At 40.4% G+C, this 17,032-nt stretch overlaps 2 protein-coding genes across 9 annotated transcripts in view; one reads left to right on the top strand and one right to left on the bottom strand.

Annotated features, from left to right (window-relative positions):
* Positions 1-17,032, top strand: part of CDK17 (cyclin dependent kinase 17) — a 128,254-nt gene that overhangs the window by 101,373 nt on the left and 9,849 nt on the right. For all 4 annotated transcript variants that reach the window (XR_014083406.1, XR_014083405.1, XR_014083408.1 and 1 more), the window contains one exon: positions 354-452. The gene's annotated coding sequence lies outside the window, so the exon portion shown is untranslated. The remainder of the gene's footprint in view (positions 1-353; positions 453-17,032) is intronic.
* The window catches only part of ELK3 (ETS transcription factor ELK3), a 204,576-nt gene continuing 190,398 nt past the window's right edge, over positions 2,855-17,032 (bottom strand). For 4 of the 5 annotated variants that reach the window (XR_014083409.1, XM_081595343.1, XM_081595347.1 and 1 more), the window contains 2 exons: positions 10,953-11,075; positions 2,855-5,486 (listed from right to left, as the gene is read on the bottom strand). Coding sequence is in view for 4 of the 5 variants with exons in the window: in XM_081595343.1 (XP_081451469.1) it covers positions 5,388-5,486; positions 10,953-11,075 (222 nt within the window). In the remaining variant the exon portion in view is untranslated. The remainder of the gene's footprint in view (positions 5,487-10,952; positions 11,076-17,032) is intronic. The other variant, XM_081595346.1, reaches the window with a different exon arrangement.

Below are 17,032 nucleotides of genomic sequence, written 5' to 3'. Positions count from 1 at the left end.
GTTCTTTCTTGGGGAAGAAGGCTGTGCAGGATGGGACCATTTTCTTTTATGTGTCTCAAGATAATGAAGTGTCTCTGTGCCAGTAGCAATTAATTTACAGTTGTGCTGGCCATTCATTTACTAATCTTTACTGTAATTTTATAGGATAGCACTTTTAATTGTCAGATTTTTCATTTCGTAGGTTATATATTTGATTTGTTGAAAATTTGACAGTTATCCTTATGTTTCATTCTTGCATATAAAAAGGTGAAGAATTGTATCCAACAGTTATATAAAATTGCTCTTCCTAGGAAAAACTACAGATGTTCCTTCATTTTATTAAGGAATTTGATTTTCTTTTTTTGATACATGAGCATCATTCAGATTATGAAAACTTTGCAGTGAAGAGAATTGAAGCTCAAATTGTGAACCTTGAACAGATGATTCATCTTAAACTGACAAGGTTCTTAAAGGTAAGAGGGGATGCCTTTTTTGTTTTCCTTCCAAGTGATGATGTTAACATGTTGCATATGTCATACTCTATATAGAAGTGGCTGCTTTATTAGCTTATGAAAGCCTACTTGTTAACGTGTTATAATCTTTTTTACCCAAGACATTTCATGTGGTTTGTGTGTGTGTGTGTGTGTACTATTTTTTAAAATTGTGGTAAAATACATGTAACATAAAATTTACCATTTTTACCCTTTGTAAGCATACAGTTTAGTGGCATTAATTATTATGTTCACAGTGTGGTAAAGCAGTTACCTCTCTATTTCCAGGATTTTTCATCACAGAAACTTTGTAGCCATTATAATCTCCAGCCCCCCAACACACACCACCATGTTTTCTCCTTCCCCCATCCTTTGGGTAACCTCTTACCTAGAATAAGCAAATTCATAGAGACAAAAACTACATATTTCATGTAAGTGGAATCATACCACACTTGTTTTTTTGTCTCTGGCTTATTTCACTTAACATAATGTTTTCAAGGTTCATCCATATTGTAGCATGTGTCAGAACTTCATTTTTTTTCATGGCTGAGTAACATTGTTGCATGACTATACAACATTTGCTTATCCGTTTATCTTTATCCAAGCAAAATATGGATAATTTGCTTATCCACTCATCTGTTGATAGACATGTTTTTTTTTTCCATTTTTGGCTGTTGTGAATAATGTTACTATGAACATTGGTGTACAAGCATCTGTTTGAGCCTTTGTTTTCAAATTCTTTGGGTTCATATACCAGGAGTGGAATTGTTGGGTCAGTTGGTAATTTAATCCTTAACTTTTTCAGAAACTACCAAACTGTTTTCTACAGTACCCACACCATTTTATATTCTCAGTAGTAATGCATGAGGTCCATTGTCTCCTCATCCTTACTTCTTTTTTCCCATTATATTCATTCTAATAGCTTTGAAGTGGTGTCTCATTGTGGTTTTGATTTCCCTAAGGACTTGAGGGTGTTAAGCACCTTTTCATGAAGGCAGTGGCATCCCACTCCAGTACTCTTGGCTGGAAAATCCCATGGACGGAGGAGCCTGGTAGGCTACAGTCCATGGGGTCACTAGGAGTCGGACACGACTGAGCGACTTCACTTTCACTTTTCCCTTTCATGCACTGGAGAAGGAAATGGCAACCCACTCCAGTATTCTTGCCTGGAGAATCCCGGGGACGGCGGAGCCTGGTGGGCTGCCGTCTATGGGGTCGCACAGAGTCGGACACGACTGAAGCGACTTAGCAGCAGTAGCAGCATGTGTTACTGACCATTATCTGCTTTTAGAGAAATGTATATTCAAGTCCTTTGCCTTTTAAAAAGTTTGGTTGTATGTCATTTTATTGTTGAGTTGTAGGAGTTCTTTATATAGTCTAGAACCTTATGACATATATGATTTGTAATTATTTTCTTCTGTGGGTTGTGCTCACTTACTTTATGGTGTCCTGTTGATAAACAAAAGTTTTTGATTTTCATGAAGTCCAGTTTTTTTTTTCTTGTGTTGCCTTTGCTCTTGGTTGCATATTTAAGTTGCTGTAGCTAACTCCAAGATTATGAATATTTTCCCGTTTTAAGAGTTTTATAGTTTAGTGCTTACATTTAGGACCTTGATCTGTTTTGAATTAATGTTTGTGGTGTAAAGTGAGGGGCCAACCTCATTCTTTCGCATGTGAGTATCTAGTTTTCCTAGGCCTGTTTGTTGAAAGAACTGTCCTTCTCCCCCTTGGCACCCTTGTTGAAAATCAATTGACCATAGAAATGAGGGTTTATTTGGGGGTTCTTAATTCTGTTCTCAGTCTACATCTCTATCCTTCTGCCAGTACCATAGTGTTTTAATTAATTGTAGCTTTATAAGTTTTGCAATCAAGAAGTGTGAGTCCTCCACTTCTGTTTTTCTTTTTCAAGATTGTTTTGTATATTCCAGTTTCCTTGAAATTCCATATAAATTTTCGGATGAGATTTTGGGGATTGTTCTGAATTTATTGAATCCATAGATCACTTTGGGTAGTATTGTGATCTTAACAATATTAAGTGTTCTAATCCATGAACATGGGATGGCTTTAATTTCTTGATATTAATTGCAGCTAAAAGAATAAATGGTTATTTAGTTTTCCCCTCCTCATTACCCCCCTACCTCAATGCAGAATGACAGAACTTCAGATTTAAGTGATCAGAGGACCAGTTTTCAAATCCATTCCCTTCCACCCAACTCAGTGTCAATAAGTGTATGTTTCCTTAAATACCTGTTTAAATAAGATTTATATATACATAGTGTTTCAATGTGCAATATTTAAGCTAAATAACAATTCTTTTAACAACTTATACCCATAGAATAGTGGCATTTGAATCATCCCAAGTAATTGGAAGTAATACAACCCACTTGCCTGTTCACACCTTTTATCACAAAGTATTTATTGAACAAAAATAATATAACAGTAAAAATGATACATATATGAAAATTGAGTGAAGATTTGCAGTCATAGAAAAGATGTGTACAAAGAGACCAACAGTTAGGTTATAGTTCTATAAACTTTACCATAGCATTTTAACACTGATCAAGCAAACATATAAAAGGGAAAACAAAGTTATTATGTTCTTTGAAACCTATTTTTTGACTAAAATAATTGTTTAAAAAAAAAAAGACAAACCCAACACACACACACACACACACACACACACACAGAATGAGGCAGAGCAATAAGGATTATACTTCAACACCTCCAGTTTTCTATTTGTGTTATGTGAGTTTTTTGGTGCATCAAAAATTACTGTATTTTTTCCATTTCTAATAAATGGAGCTAGAGTGTATGTTAATCATAGTATTTGGAGGAAGGGAATACTAGGTTGAGGTGTTTGCATATTGACTGACTTAGTTTTTCTGTAAGAATCTTGCATTTGAGGTATGCTCTTATCTGACAAGTCTTTTTTGTTTGTTTGTTTTTAATGCTCTTTTGTTTTTTTTCTACCTAACATGCAGTTTTGGACCAGTAGTTACTATAGCTAGGCATGGGGAAGTAGAACTGGACTGAGCACCATTGTTCTGCCTTCAATGAGCTATGTAGCTTTAGGCATCCCCACTTCTGTGCAGTTGTCCTTACCTGGAAATGGTGGTTGGATGTATCTCAAAGGCCTCTTCTAACATTTTATGTTTGGTGAACACCAGTCCCCTGGACTAGCTCTGTTATTTTAGTACAGAATTATCCTTAGCCTGTGGGTAGTGACAGTAGTGTCTCCTTGCAGATTGTGGAACCAGGGCCATTACTTTATATTCAAAGATGAATATTAGAGTGTTTGGATTTTTCCCCCAGATAAGGGCTTACATCACCAAATAAAATTCCAATTGAAAATCTCAATTCCATTTGAACATCTCAAGTGTTAAAAGTGTCGCAACAAATTTTAGATTTCTTGAAAACTCAAATGTTTGTTTTTACAACCTTTGATTTTTACCCTTTCTCATATTCCCTGCCATTTAATGCCTCATTTGGATCAGTGAATTATTTAGCCACATTTCAAATTGGCTTCTGTTACAGTTAAGGATGGTAATTAACTTATTGAGTTGAATGCACTGGGCACCTTCCAGTTCTTGTATCTTACATTAGAACTTTACTACTTGATATACAGATTGGCACCTTAGACTGATGCCTGTTGATTTTTTTTTGAAGGAACAGAAATTGTTTCTATTATCACTGCTCTAAACTACACTACACAAAAGAATTCACTGCTTAATATTGAAGATTGTTACATAATAAGTTCAGTTCCACAATGATAAGGTTCCTGAAGAATTTTATATTTTTTTGGTCAATTTTCCTTCATTCTCACCATCAACAGTAATATATAAAGCAGTATATACTTCACCTCAATTTCCACAACCAAGGCTTTACCCATACACATTAAGATACCTGGTATTATAAAATGTTTTCTTTGTTATATGTATTCATCACCAGTTTGTGAACCTCTTCCAAAGCATAGGATTTTTAAATGTTAATTATAGTTTCTGGGGTTCAGAGAAACCCTAACTTAGATACAGTAAATGCAGCAGAAAGGTATGATTCTCAATGGAAAATGGGAAGAACCAGGTTAATTTTTTAAAATAAGAATGTGCTAACCTAGGAAATATTCCAGGGGCATAGATTGAGTGAACTTGATGTAGTTTTTCCATCTCAGGCTTTTGTGTGGAAGGAGTCTCAAAGATTGTAAACAGGAGGCTAGCCTTTCAAGGTTCATTTTTCAAAAAAATGCACTTTAGAACATTCTTTTATGAAAGTTTATTGTCTAAATATGGCTTAGTTTTTTTATAAAAACGTTACTTGGACATTATATTCACTGAATTTCAGTTCAAAAGAGGTTCTAAGGCAATTCTCATATACAGTCGAAAGCCAAAAAGAAAAGTAATGAATGGTTTCATATTGCCTACTTGTGAAAAATAATGAAATTCCACTAAAAAGAGTTGTTCGATACTAATTTTTGTCTTTCAAACATTTTCTCTTAATACTAAAAATATATATAGATAATTTACAATAAACTAAATGCAAAGGAAGGCACAGCTGGTTATAGTGTATATAAGCATAGTTCAGCATATGCAGAATTAAAGAGGAAGAAAGCTTCACATCCTTATTACATTGAAAACAATTTAGAAAAGTTCTTCACTGTCAACAGTGTTCAACACTTAAGAGCTAAGATATAAAAACAAAAACATTAAAATTCACTTAATGCAAAACAGATTTTCATATATACTTGAATATAAAAAAGTTTTTAAAATGCTAACATAAATCTAGACCATCCATGTTATGAAAAGTGCAAACCAAATTAACAGACGGGTTTCACAACATCCTTCTCACGACACAGGTAAACTAGGCCATGGGGACAAATTTGTTTCATCAGTTAATGAGTCTTTAAATTGTGGCCAGATGTCATCAGGATTTCTGAGAGTTCGAAGAAAGCAGTACTGGAGAAGCAGCTCTGTCCAGACTGGGGATTGGCACTGGCATGTGGCCATTAAGCAGTGTTGGGAACTGTAGGGGCAAAAAGATGTTTACAATAATTATTGCAAATCCATTGGGAAGACCGGAGTTTTTAACATTCCTAGACAGACCACAGTGGACCAGTTCTCTCATCACCTCTGTGATTGATAGAGGTCAGTTGCCAATCTTTTTAAATAATTCTATTTCTTTATTTTTGGCTGCTCTCGCTCTTCGTTGCAGTGTGTGGGCTTCTCATTGCAGTGGCTTCTCTTCCTGCAGAGCTCAGGCTTTAAGTGTGTAGGTCTCAGCAGTTGTGGTGAATGAGCTTATTTGCCCTAAGGCATGTGGAATCTTCCTGGACCAGGAATTGAACCCATGTTCCCCACATTGGCAGGCGGATTCTTAATGCCTGGACTACTGGGAAAGTTCATGTTGCCAATTATTTTACAGAATGAGTAATTGGAAGATGACAAATCAAGATTACATACAGCAGAGGCTAAGGCTTAGAAAATATTCCAAATTATTTTATGTGCAGAGGCTACTAGAAAAAAATACATACTTTATATGTTGCTAAAGCATGTTCTAATAGTGTTTCTAGAAGACTCCAGTCTATTCAGAATGATCATTTGCTTTACATATTAAGGAAAATCAATTTTGGAAACTCTTTGTATATGAATCAGTAATTTCTCATATTGTATTTTGAAACTGGCTATCAATTTTCCAGAGTACTACTGACGTTTCTCAGTAACTGTTAAAAATGAGGAATGTTTTTATCTCAAGAGATTTAGAAAATAATATCTTTAAACTATTCTAGTTAAAATGATAATACCAAACCAAATAAATAACCCGTTAAGTGCCAAAATTTATAGTTAATTTGTCTTGTTGGTAACTAAGATGGGACAAAAGTATATGCTTTGATGTCTTTCATGTCTAAAGTATAGCAGCTGTACTCCCAACTGAACACAAAATACTTAAAGACCTCCTTCTAAAACACGGTTGTTGAAAACTTGTTTTCCTTGTTGAGGACAAGATGAGCCACAATGATCTCTTGGGCTGTCTTCTAGTTAATTCTTACTTAGTCTAGATACTGTGCTTTCTGTACCCAACTGCTGAACTTAATTTTAATGTCAGTGGCAAGGGGGTGGTGCTATTAATTAATTACTATTTCTGTAATGGTTATAATCAAGGTTTTCTTTCCTGACACTTTGAATTTTGATGTTATATAGAATTTTATCCATTTCATCTGGGGTTATCAAATCTATTTACATTTAGCTTATACTTATTTAAGGTGTGCTCCTAAGCACTATTCCCACTGAAGTAGAGTAGAGTAGACACTGGAAGAAGAGCAGACTTTGAATTCTCATACTTGTAGTTTATTTACATCTTCTCTCATTTTAGTTGTTCATCTTACTGGTGTTTTCAAAAGAATCACCTTTTGGTTTTGTTATTGACTCTGTCCTCTTTATTTCTAGATACTCAGGTGTCATAGTTTCTCTTGGTTAGCCTGACTTTTCTGACATGTTTCACACTCCCCTTTATTGCCCCCCTCCCCACCTATCATCCACACACAGTCCCTTTTCTTAAATTATAGCATTCCCCAACTTTTGTCCTCAGCCTTCCTTTCTCTTATACTGTACTCAACAAACATTTCTTGATGTCTGTCAGATAGCCCCAGTACCTCTTCCCCACTCACTCTAAAGTCAGTAAGAATGGTGGTAAGGAGCACAACACTAAACAAGAATCAGGGCTCTACCACTTGTCAACATGGGATCTTGGGCAAATTGAGCAACATCTCTGGGCCTTAGTTTCTTTTTCCTTTTTCTTGTAAAATTGGTCATCTTTTCAAATAGAACTATTGAGACTATTAAATAAGGAGCCATGAAAAGTGCTTTAGAACAATGTCTGACATACAGTAGCCCTCAAAGTGTAGCTGTTATCAACAACGTTCCCAGTCTTTTAATCACTTCGTAATCCTCGCCTCTTCCTGATTTTTCACTAATTACTCCTTACACCCATCTAAAAGTCATCCTCTCAATTTAACCTCTGGAGTGTCTTTTTCACTCTTCTTATGTAAAAGGTGGTTCTCCCCTCAGAATTTGGAGTAGTGTAAATCTCATGTATTCCTGCCCCTTACTCTTTCTGCCTTCTGTCCTCTCTCCACACTATGATACCAGTGATACCTTTCTAAAACAGAGATCTTACGTTATCTCCAGCTTTAAAAGGCCTCCCATGGTTTTCACTTAACAACTCTTGAGTATACTATCGAAGCCCCACTGCTGCTTTTCCAACCAGTCTATCGATCACACAGGTCCCTTCCAGAACAGACTATGTATTTTTATATCCAAATGATGCATATCTGTTCATTTAGAATGTACTTCACTCTGCCATGATCCTGTCCCTTCTTCCCAGCTCAGATGTCCCTTCTGCCTTGGGGCCTCTGTTCAGGCCCCAGCTGGAAAGAGCAACTCCTATTGGGTTCCCTGAAGCACTACGTGTACACCTGGTATTCACGTGTTGTATATCCCCACAGTCCCTGGGTTACAAGTATTTTCTGGGTTAGATTTGTTGAGTTAAAAATTATGGAAGACTTTCTCAGTTGAAAATTACCTTGTATCTGTACCTACTAGGTATATTCCAAATTTGATCAAAATCTGTTTCAAAAGTGGAACAGACATCCTAAAGACAAGCTTAAAATGTTAAACAGTCCAACTGGGAACCCATCTCACTTTATAAACCAAGGTGTATATTTAGATTTAGTACAGTGTCTTTGGCATCTCTCTCTTTATGTGTCTCAATTACAAAGCATACCTCTTCTAGAAAGGCTCGTATCTCCACTCTCCTTTCCTTGAAATTCTCAGTATCTGCTATCACTTACTAATAATAGGAGACCCTCAGTGCCAGAACTCCTCCCTCAGCCTTGTCAACTGTTACTGTAAGGATTCTGATCTACTTTGCTAATCATAACAGGAAATTTGCCAGCATCATTATAGGCCAAGTCTAATTTTTTTTCCTTCTCCAACACATTCACATAGCATATGTGAAAGAGGCTTGTTATTTTTGAAGTTACTTTCATTAGTTTAAAAAGCAGTACTGTTGATAGTAATCTAAATTTGAAACTCGATCATTTGAAATGTCTAATTTTAAAAAAAAAAGATTCTTCTTACCATGTTATTTTAACCATTTTCAAAACTGCAAATTTCAGCTTTTACCAGCTCAGTCCTCGTATCATACATAGGAAGAGAAGTAATACTCTAAGAGGTACAAAGTTATTTTTCTTAAGTCTCACAGACCCCAACCCCAAAAAGAGGGCCCATGGCCATGACCTGTCAGCCATCCACACCTGGTTACATTTTCCCATTCAGGGCTGTATTCTGAATGGCTCCAGGAGGACAGGACAGGCCCAGTTTGTGAAATCACAGTTCTGAGCAGGTAGCCATTAAATGCAGCTTTTCTTCTGCAGAATTCTAAATGTAAATCAGGAGCCACTGGTCAGCAGTGGTTCTCAGAGTGGGGTTTCTGGAGCAGCAGCATCTCTAGGAACATATTAAAGAATGTTATTATCAGGCCCCATCCCAGACCTTATGAATCAGAGACTCTGGGGGAGGGAACCAACCAGGTGCATTTTAACACACCCTCTGGCTGATTCTGCCATGTGTTAACTTGCGAACCACTGGTCTACAGTACAGAACTACAGTCTACAGTAGTGACTGAAGGGATACGCATCTTGGCCAATTCCCAGAGCTCCTGATACCTTTTAATGTGTAGAATCACTGGGGAGCGGAACTGCTGTTAACTGTTGGGAGGAGTGGGCTAGAAATCTCCAAGAATTCTGGACCAGTAGTTCTGGAGGCCTTCCTTGGGAAGTCACCAAGCCCTACACAGTCAGGTGGTAGAATTTTCAGCAAGGAGGGAAGTGAGGGTCCATTCATTCTTCACATATATCTCAGGAAACCTAGAGAGGCCTTGTGTTAGATTCCAGGATTGGGGTAGGATTACAGGCCCCACTGCCCACTGTGGAGCTGACTGACTATGCACCACACGATCCTGTCTGCTCTACTCAGGAATCTCTGCTGCTCCCATCTAGAGACTTCTAGGAAATAAGGTCTTTTAGTTTCCCCACCAAAAGATCACTAATCTAAAACTTAACTAATTCTGCATTTGCTCACTACCTTTTGTTATTGCTAGTTTTTGTTTCTTTGCCCGAGTTAAAATGGCTAAGAATCAACACATTGGCTGTGCATGACCATATCTCAGTTTCTTGTAACAAGAAGGAAGGCCAGGAAGAGAAACCTGATAACTCAGGTATAGTCGCATCGTGACACCCTACCTCATCCCTACTAGGAAACCAGAGAAGCAAGATAGTAACCAGAACCTCTCCCCTTCTCCCAATGAGACCCTAAATACCAGCATGTATAGCCCCTGGCACAGAGGTGAATATTAACCTTGACAAACAAAATGAACAATAAAGAAAAGCACTGGAGACGTGATCTTATTAACACAACTTTCTTAGACATCTCTTCTCTTGGTGAATTCTGAGGCATCCCTTCCTTTAGTCAGTGGTAATTGCTGAACATCTTGTGTACCAAGCAGTGTGCTAGATGCCAGGCACACACCACAGCAAACAAGATGATGCAGTTGTGGCTTCTTGAGGCCCACTGTTTAGTGGGGAGATTGTCAGATGAACAGGCAGTACAAAGTGGTTAGTGCTAGATGCAGTGAGAACCAAAAAACGACAGCTTGGGGTCAGCCAGGCTGGGGGGCAGAGGTGAGAGGCAGGGTGAACGAGACAGACAAGGTCAGAATCAGGAACAGAAGGTGTGTGCACTTTATCCAGTTTTGCCTCCTTCCTGTCCCTGGGATCCTTTCTACACTCACATGTTCAGACAGTAACATCTTGTTGGTGAGTCATAATCTTTGGGTCTCCAAGAGGAAATACCAATTTCCACATGATAGCAAGTGATGCTACTGCAGGGCTCTAGTATGGAGATGACTAATGAACGCGCTTACCTAGTACAGGGAGTTTTACAAGACGAACAGCTGAGACTTAATTCATTTTTAATCAGATCCCTGAATGCTTCTTTTTTCTAGTATGGAACAAGGAAAACTTGGTTCTGACTCAGAGAATTATGCAGGTAACTTTGCTGTTATTACAGTGTAGAGTTCACGATTTTTATCTTTATTTTGTGTGGTTAGTATGTTAAAGTCTTACGAGATTTTATAAAATACAGTTAAAAATTTTTTCTTTATAAATTTCCAGTTTTCATAGTCAGTGAAAATAAATGGAACACTTGGAGAACCTATTGTTCCATTTATGGATAGCTGACATGCGCACACCACTTCAATGAAAATACCTGCCTCTGAAGGTGCCTTTTGCAGCCACGTTAACATGAGTTCCTTTTGGAAACTTATACAGTGAGTTCTGCCCTACATTCAGTGAAAATGTTACCTTGCAGGATTTATAAAGGAAACACATCCCTTAGAAATTGCACATGTACAAGTTCATTTCTAAATGCTCACCTGAAACAGCGTGCTTGGCCCTTGCAGCCGGGCAGGACTCAGTGGAGCAACTGGACTAAGGCTGCTCCAGAAATGTATGCTGGATAGCAGTGGACTCGGGGTCAGAAGCAGTCCATTTGGTGTCTGGGAAAGAAAGCACACACAGGATTGATACCTGTACCGCCGGTTTCTGCTGTGGTCAAGTGTGGCCAGGGGCACCAGCCACAAACCAACCTCATCGTTTTAGGAAAATCTGACGTTATTTCTGTGGGGCTGTGCAGTTTAATATCCTTCAGTGCTAATTGTAATGAGCAATTTATAAAGAACAGAAAATGGTTCCTTAACCTTTCTAGTAGAAAACTCAAGTTTGTAACAACTGTTGTCCGGCTTCTTTCTTCAGCTTGCTCCCCCTCACACATTAAACAAGATTGGTGGCACTAGCAGTAAATACTCCACCTCCCGATGTAGGAGACACAGGAGACGCAGATTTGATCCCTGGGTTGGGAAGATCCCCTGGAGGAGGAAATGGCAACCCACTCCAGTATTCTTGCCTGCAGAACTCCATGGATAGAGGAGCCTGGCGGGCTACAGTCCATGGGGTCACAAAGAGTCAAAACATGACTGAGCACACATGAACACGACAATATACAAGCAAATGGGATCCCATGAGAGGGCTTTATTTTTCCTTCTCTATATTAATTTTTCTGCAGTGGACATCCATTACTTGGGCTACACACACACATTTTTAAAGGGCCTCCCAAGCTTCACTTTCCCTATCAACAACCCTTTAAGTAATTTTGGATCTGCTGCTAAAATACCCTGTAGCAGCTTCATGAAAAGCTCTGAACTGAGTTTACCAGATTTCAGTCTGGATATGGGGCTGACGAGAATTCATCTCCCCAGGAATGGCTCTGAGGGAAACAAAATCCGTTCTTGTCAGATAGGATGTAAAGCCAAAACGCTGGGTTTCCTGGGAGAGTGCCAAGGATGGCATTTGCTTGCATACTCGCAGCAGGAGTCCTGGTCTTCAAGCCAGCTAGAGTGCAGAAGGAACAACCTACCCCTGCCGGTAAGCCTGCCCGGCTTTTATTCTCAGCGGAGACAAGCTCCTTGTCCAGGGTGGCTGTGCATCTTAGGGACTAGGAGGAGCCCCTTTGTAGTTTCGTGATGTCAGTAAGGTGCTCTGTGTAAGAAGAAGGGCGGCAAGAGTCATGCTGCATGCAAAAGTGTTTTTTTTTCCCCCTAGAATTGGCCTCAGCAGCTTTGTTAATTATCCAGAACATTTGGCTTAAAACTAAATGGAAAGGTCTGCTCTGTTCTGCAGAAAGGAGATAAACATCCAAAGGTTCTCAAAATGGAGCTGCTGGAAAGACTCAAATAATTTGAGTCTTTGGTTCCACAGCATTTCCTACATATTGAATGACCTACGAGGTTACCCAAAATACGTTTTGGGTAAATTTCCCATTTGTTCTAATCCAAGGCAGTTTCACAAACAGGCCAGGCCATCTGGCCTAACGGTTCAGACTTGGCAGTTCTGCATGGGCTCTACTAGGGTTCCAACCTCAGAACCACTACTTATGAGTTAGGTAACAACCCCTCTCTGCCTTGGTTTCCTAATCTGTAAAACAGGGAGAAAAATACCTACATGTTTTTACATTACAGGATCATCAAGGAAGGGTAAATGATCTGTGTAAAGCTGGCGCATTAGAAATGCTCAATAAGTGTTCAAGACTGCTATCAGTAATTAAGTGTATTTGACTAACCGTATTAAAACCCAGCCATGGGAGAAATCCTCAACCGTATAAAGAACTGAAACAGACACACCAACCCAGGCAGCCAGTACCTTGGGGTTCCTCTCAGTTGTGTTAGTGTCCGGTCTGTAGCTCATCTGATCTGAGAACTAATATTTGCACGTCACTCAAGCCAGGTTCCAACCACAGTATGCCACATTAACATTTAACCAACGTGTTCTGGGCCTCCTAGCTTACCTACCAATGAAAGTCACAGCTCTAAAGAGACAGTGAATCCCTGAAACTACAAAACAGCTTTCTCTCTCATCCACAGCCATAAATATACATCCACTCCTTTTTAACCTTCTGAGCAACATGAGGTATAGAATATATTTTCGTAGTCTAAATGTCATACCCATGTCTGGATTGGAGATGTTTGCACATTTGTTTCTAAGGGATACAGGATGTACTCAGAATATAGTAGCCTTCTGTTTCTTCTATTTAATATATTTGAAATGTCTTCTATAATACATGCAAATAAATACCGTAAAATGACTTCATTCGCTCCTCTCCCTCCCATCCTTGTTCTGGCTGAAGATTCTATGGCCGTAGGGGAAAATCTAGTTAGTTACTCTTTTAGGGAAAATTTCTATAAAGCCTGGTGTGAGTTCTCTCTGGTACCGTGTGAGCTTTCAGAGCCTCTCTCCACAAGCTCTTTGAGCCCTAGACAGAGGCTAAAGAAAGAAGCTACCAGCAAAATGCGTGCTTCCTCTTCCTTCACTAAAGAATGTCTTAGCCAGTGGGGTCTTCTGAGTGCAGACAGGAACTTCCTGACCCTGTCACCTGCAGGGAAGGAGATGCTTCTGGACCCAAGGTGTTCATTTTCAAGGGGAAACACCCTCCTGTTAGTACCTCATGTCATCCGCCCCACTCAGTTCTTCATTGAATACTGAGTCTTCTGGAAAGCCCACACATCTGAGCTAAACCAAGTGAGCTAATGTTGTCCAGACATGCCCCTTCTGAGTGCTCTCTGACCACCAAAATTCCACCTCCTGAAAAGAGACTTCTGTTTTCCCCTCTGCTAGATGGCACGAACTCACCACCTTGCCAAATTCAGTGTTTATGACTCTGTTTCTATCAACAGTAACACTATATATCTACCCACTCAGCAAATACTGACAGAGTATATAGTATGTATCAGGTGCCAGAGAAACAGCCCATCTACAACCCAGCGTCCCAGGCACTGAGATGCAGATGCCTTCCCCCTTCTCCTCACCACAACCTCTGGGCACAGCCTAGAGATCCTTCCTTGAACTGACTCTCCTGTTTATCCCCACATTTCCAGGCTTGCAACATCCAAGCCCCCATCAACTTAGATGGCATTTGGCAACTGCCACCTGAACCAGTCCAGCTGTGTCTGGTCTCTCCCTTCCAATCTGAGCACCGCCACTCAAATCAGTCACCTTAAGACACCGTTCACAATTTTAGGGAAGAGAAGAGTTCAACCTAGGACTTCCCTGGCGGTCCATTGGTTATTACTCTGCACTTCCACTAAAGGGGGTAAAGCTCAATCCCTGGTCGGGGAACTAAGATCCTGCATGCCATGCAGCCAAAAAAAAAAAAAAAAGTTCAACTTCCCTGGCCAAAATTCTAGGTAGGCTCATAGCAACCTAGAATGTGAACCCCTGTCCCTACTCTGTTCATGGGTCCCGATTACCACACAATTCCTACTAGTTCTTCAGCACTCACTCCAAAACCTCCATGACCCCTCAGCCTGTGGTCCCCTGGGCTAGAGCCACTCCACAAAGGATCTCATCTATTTCCATGGTTTTTAACCGTCCTGTAACCACCTCAGACACTCTCCTTAGCTCCAACTGCAGCTGGGTGTTTCTTCCCAAATGTCCTCCAGGCTCCTCAAACTCCACATGGCCCAAATTGGACTTGGAACCTTTCCCCATGAGTTTCTTTCCTCCCATGAAACTCATACTCAACTTCTGCTCACCCCTAACACCTCCACACCCCATCACCTGTGTCTGTCAGATCCATCTCCTTTGGCCTCATGCCACTGTCACAGCCATAGGTCCTCACTGTCTTTTCACCTGGAATTTTACAGTCATCTAACTGCTTCCAGCCTCACCCCTCCCTTGCCCATGTCTTCAGGATGATTTCTAAAACACAGTTCTCACCATGTCACTCAGACTCCTCCTCCCATCACCTCCTTTACCTTTGGAATGCATCCACCCCTCTTACTGAACTACTGCCCTAATGCACAAAGCTGTTGCACATTTTTATGACCACAAGCCTTTGCAACATCCCCACCCCCAGCAAAGTGAATACCCTCTTCCTTAGTATTCCTTTTACACCTAAAAATTCTTTGTGTATGTACCGTGTCCAGGATACTATATTTAACCAACCTAAAAGTAAGTTACAAGCTTCCTCCCAATTAACAAGGGCTGCCTAATTCACGTTTGCATTCCCAGCTCCAAGCTAAGCCCATGACACATGACAGGTGCTCAGTTCGTGTTCACTGAATTGAACTACATGTTCTTCCCCCTCCTGTTCCTAAGGTCCTTCTCTGCACAGTCCTGTCGTGCATGTGTACACCTTGTCATAGCTAGATCCAACAACAAAAGGTCATGAAAGCAGGCACTTGTCCTTCCTATGATGTGCAAATAATGCTCAATAATTACTTGTCGATAGATTCTAATAAGCATCTTTGTTTCTCTGACTTATACCTTCAGCAGCTCTTACTTTCCCATAAAAACAAATTCCTTCCATGAAACTTATACTCATGGGACTTCTGGCCTCTGAATTCCTCAATGAGTTCCCTGGGCCCTCTATAATTTCACACCACCATAAATTACTAATTGTTCTCTTTCTTTACCTTCTGGCCAGCCAGCCTGTAAGCTTATGGGAGCAGGAACTGTTTCTTGCTCACCTCTTGATCTCCAGGAGCCTAGCTGATGGTTGGGCAGGTTGTAGCAACAGACATCTCTAACCTTAATCTCCCATGGATGCCAACGAAGTCCATGACACTGCCATTTTGTGGTTAAAAAGAATCCTCAAAAGGTGACAGTGAACCCCTGGAAACTCCTAGAGTTGTCTGAATTCAAATAAAAACATGTATTCAGCAACTTTCAAAAAGAAGTAGAGTCACAAACAGAAGTTTGTGTAGCGCTGAATGTGCTGAAATGAAGGAGAAGAGGACAAAGAGGACTACGCTATTGGTAGGGTAGCTATGGTAAGAGAGGAAAAAACAGAAAGTCAGAACAGGGGAGGAGTCAGCAATCTGTGAAGGATCTATAGAAAAGACGGGTTCCGGGGTGGAAAGAGCGGGGACAGCTATCACGGTTGGTTCATCCTAGGCACCCAGAGCTGGGGGAGAATAACCTTCAGCTGGAGAGTCAAGTCATACAAAAGTCTGTCATCAACATCCGCTACTGCCAAGTTCCTAAAGGACATCCTTCTCCTGCAAGACCAGGATGGAGGAAGCTGTAGGCTAGGCTAGGGCAGTGTTACAGAGTGGGATGAAGGGGGAGAGGGGGAAAACCTTTTTCCTTTTGTGGTCATGGCAAAAGAGACAGTAAATTGAGAAACCACCCAGAGCTGAGCCAGGACACAGTCTATACTCACCACATGCATCCATCTTACTCCCAATTCCCACTTTATGATTTGGGTTCAAGGTTGTATATCCATCAGTACATGCAGAAAGGAGCTTTTAGCATTTCAGTCCTCATCAAGCTGTCTCTACTCAGTTAGTGGTAATCCAAAGCCGCTGCTAATAAAACAGCCAGGGGCATGCATGCTCAGACTCTGATGGTATGAGTTCATGCCCTGGTGCCCGCACATATCTGAGTTCAACATCTTAGACATCACATGGGAGATGAACAGAGGTCTTAGCATAAATAAAGGGACAACTGATGAGCCACTCATCTGAACTAACTACACTGCTGAGAGAGGAGGAGGGAGAGACTAGACGGGAGAGGCAAATGAAAGGAGGAGGGCCAGATGACACCCAGGTAAAGATGATGCAGAAAATCAGAAGTTCCAGTTGGCACCACTCAGGCTTCCATGATATCTGGCCGGGAGCCAGGAGGGTCTCACATCCCGGCTCCTCCCCCACCTCCCATCTCAGTTTCTGTAACTCATGCCATCAGAGAGAACATTCTGGCTTTTCTAGCTACGGACCAATATGACCTCGATGGCCAAGCTCCAACTGCCTTACTCCTTGGCACCCACCTGGCTTTTGTATTCTCATTTTTTTCAGTTCCATATAGTCCATGCTGGGGGCGCCTCTGGGTGATCATCATGTCTGTCTACATTAGTAATTGTGGTTTCTCAAAGGCTCATAAAGAGGAATCGCAACGGCAT

The sequence above is a fragment of the Giraffa tippelskirchi genome, chromosome 4, assembly GCF_054371585.1.
Source record: "Giraffa tippelskirchi isolate mGirTip1 chromosome 4, T2T-mGirTip1v1.2.pri, whole genome shotgun sequence".
Lineage (NCBI taxonomy): Eukaryota > Metazoa > Chordata > Mammalia > Artiodactyla > Giraffidae > Giraffa > Giraffa tippelskirchi.
The sequence above is the reverse complement of the archived record's forward strand: the minus strand, read 5'-3'. Positions and strand labels throughout refer to the sequence as shown.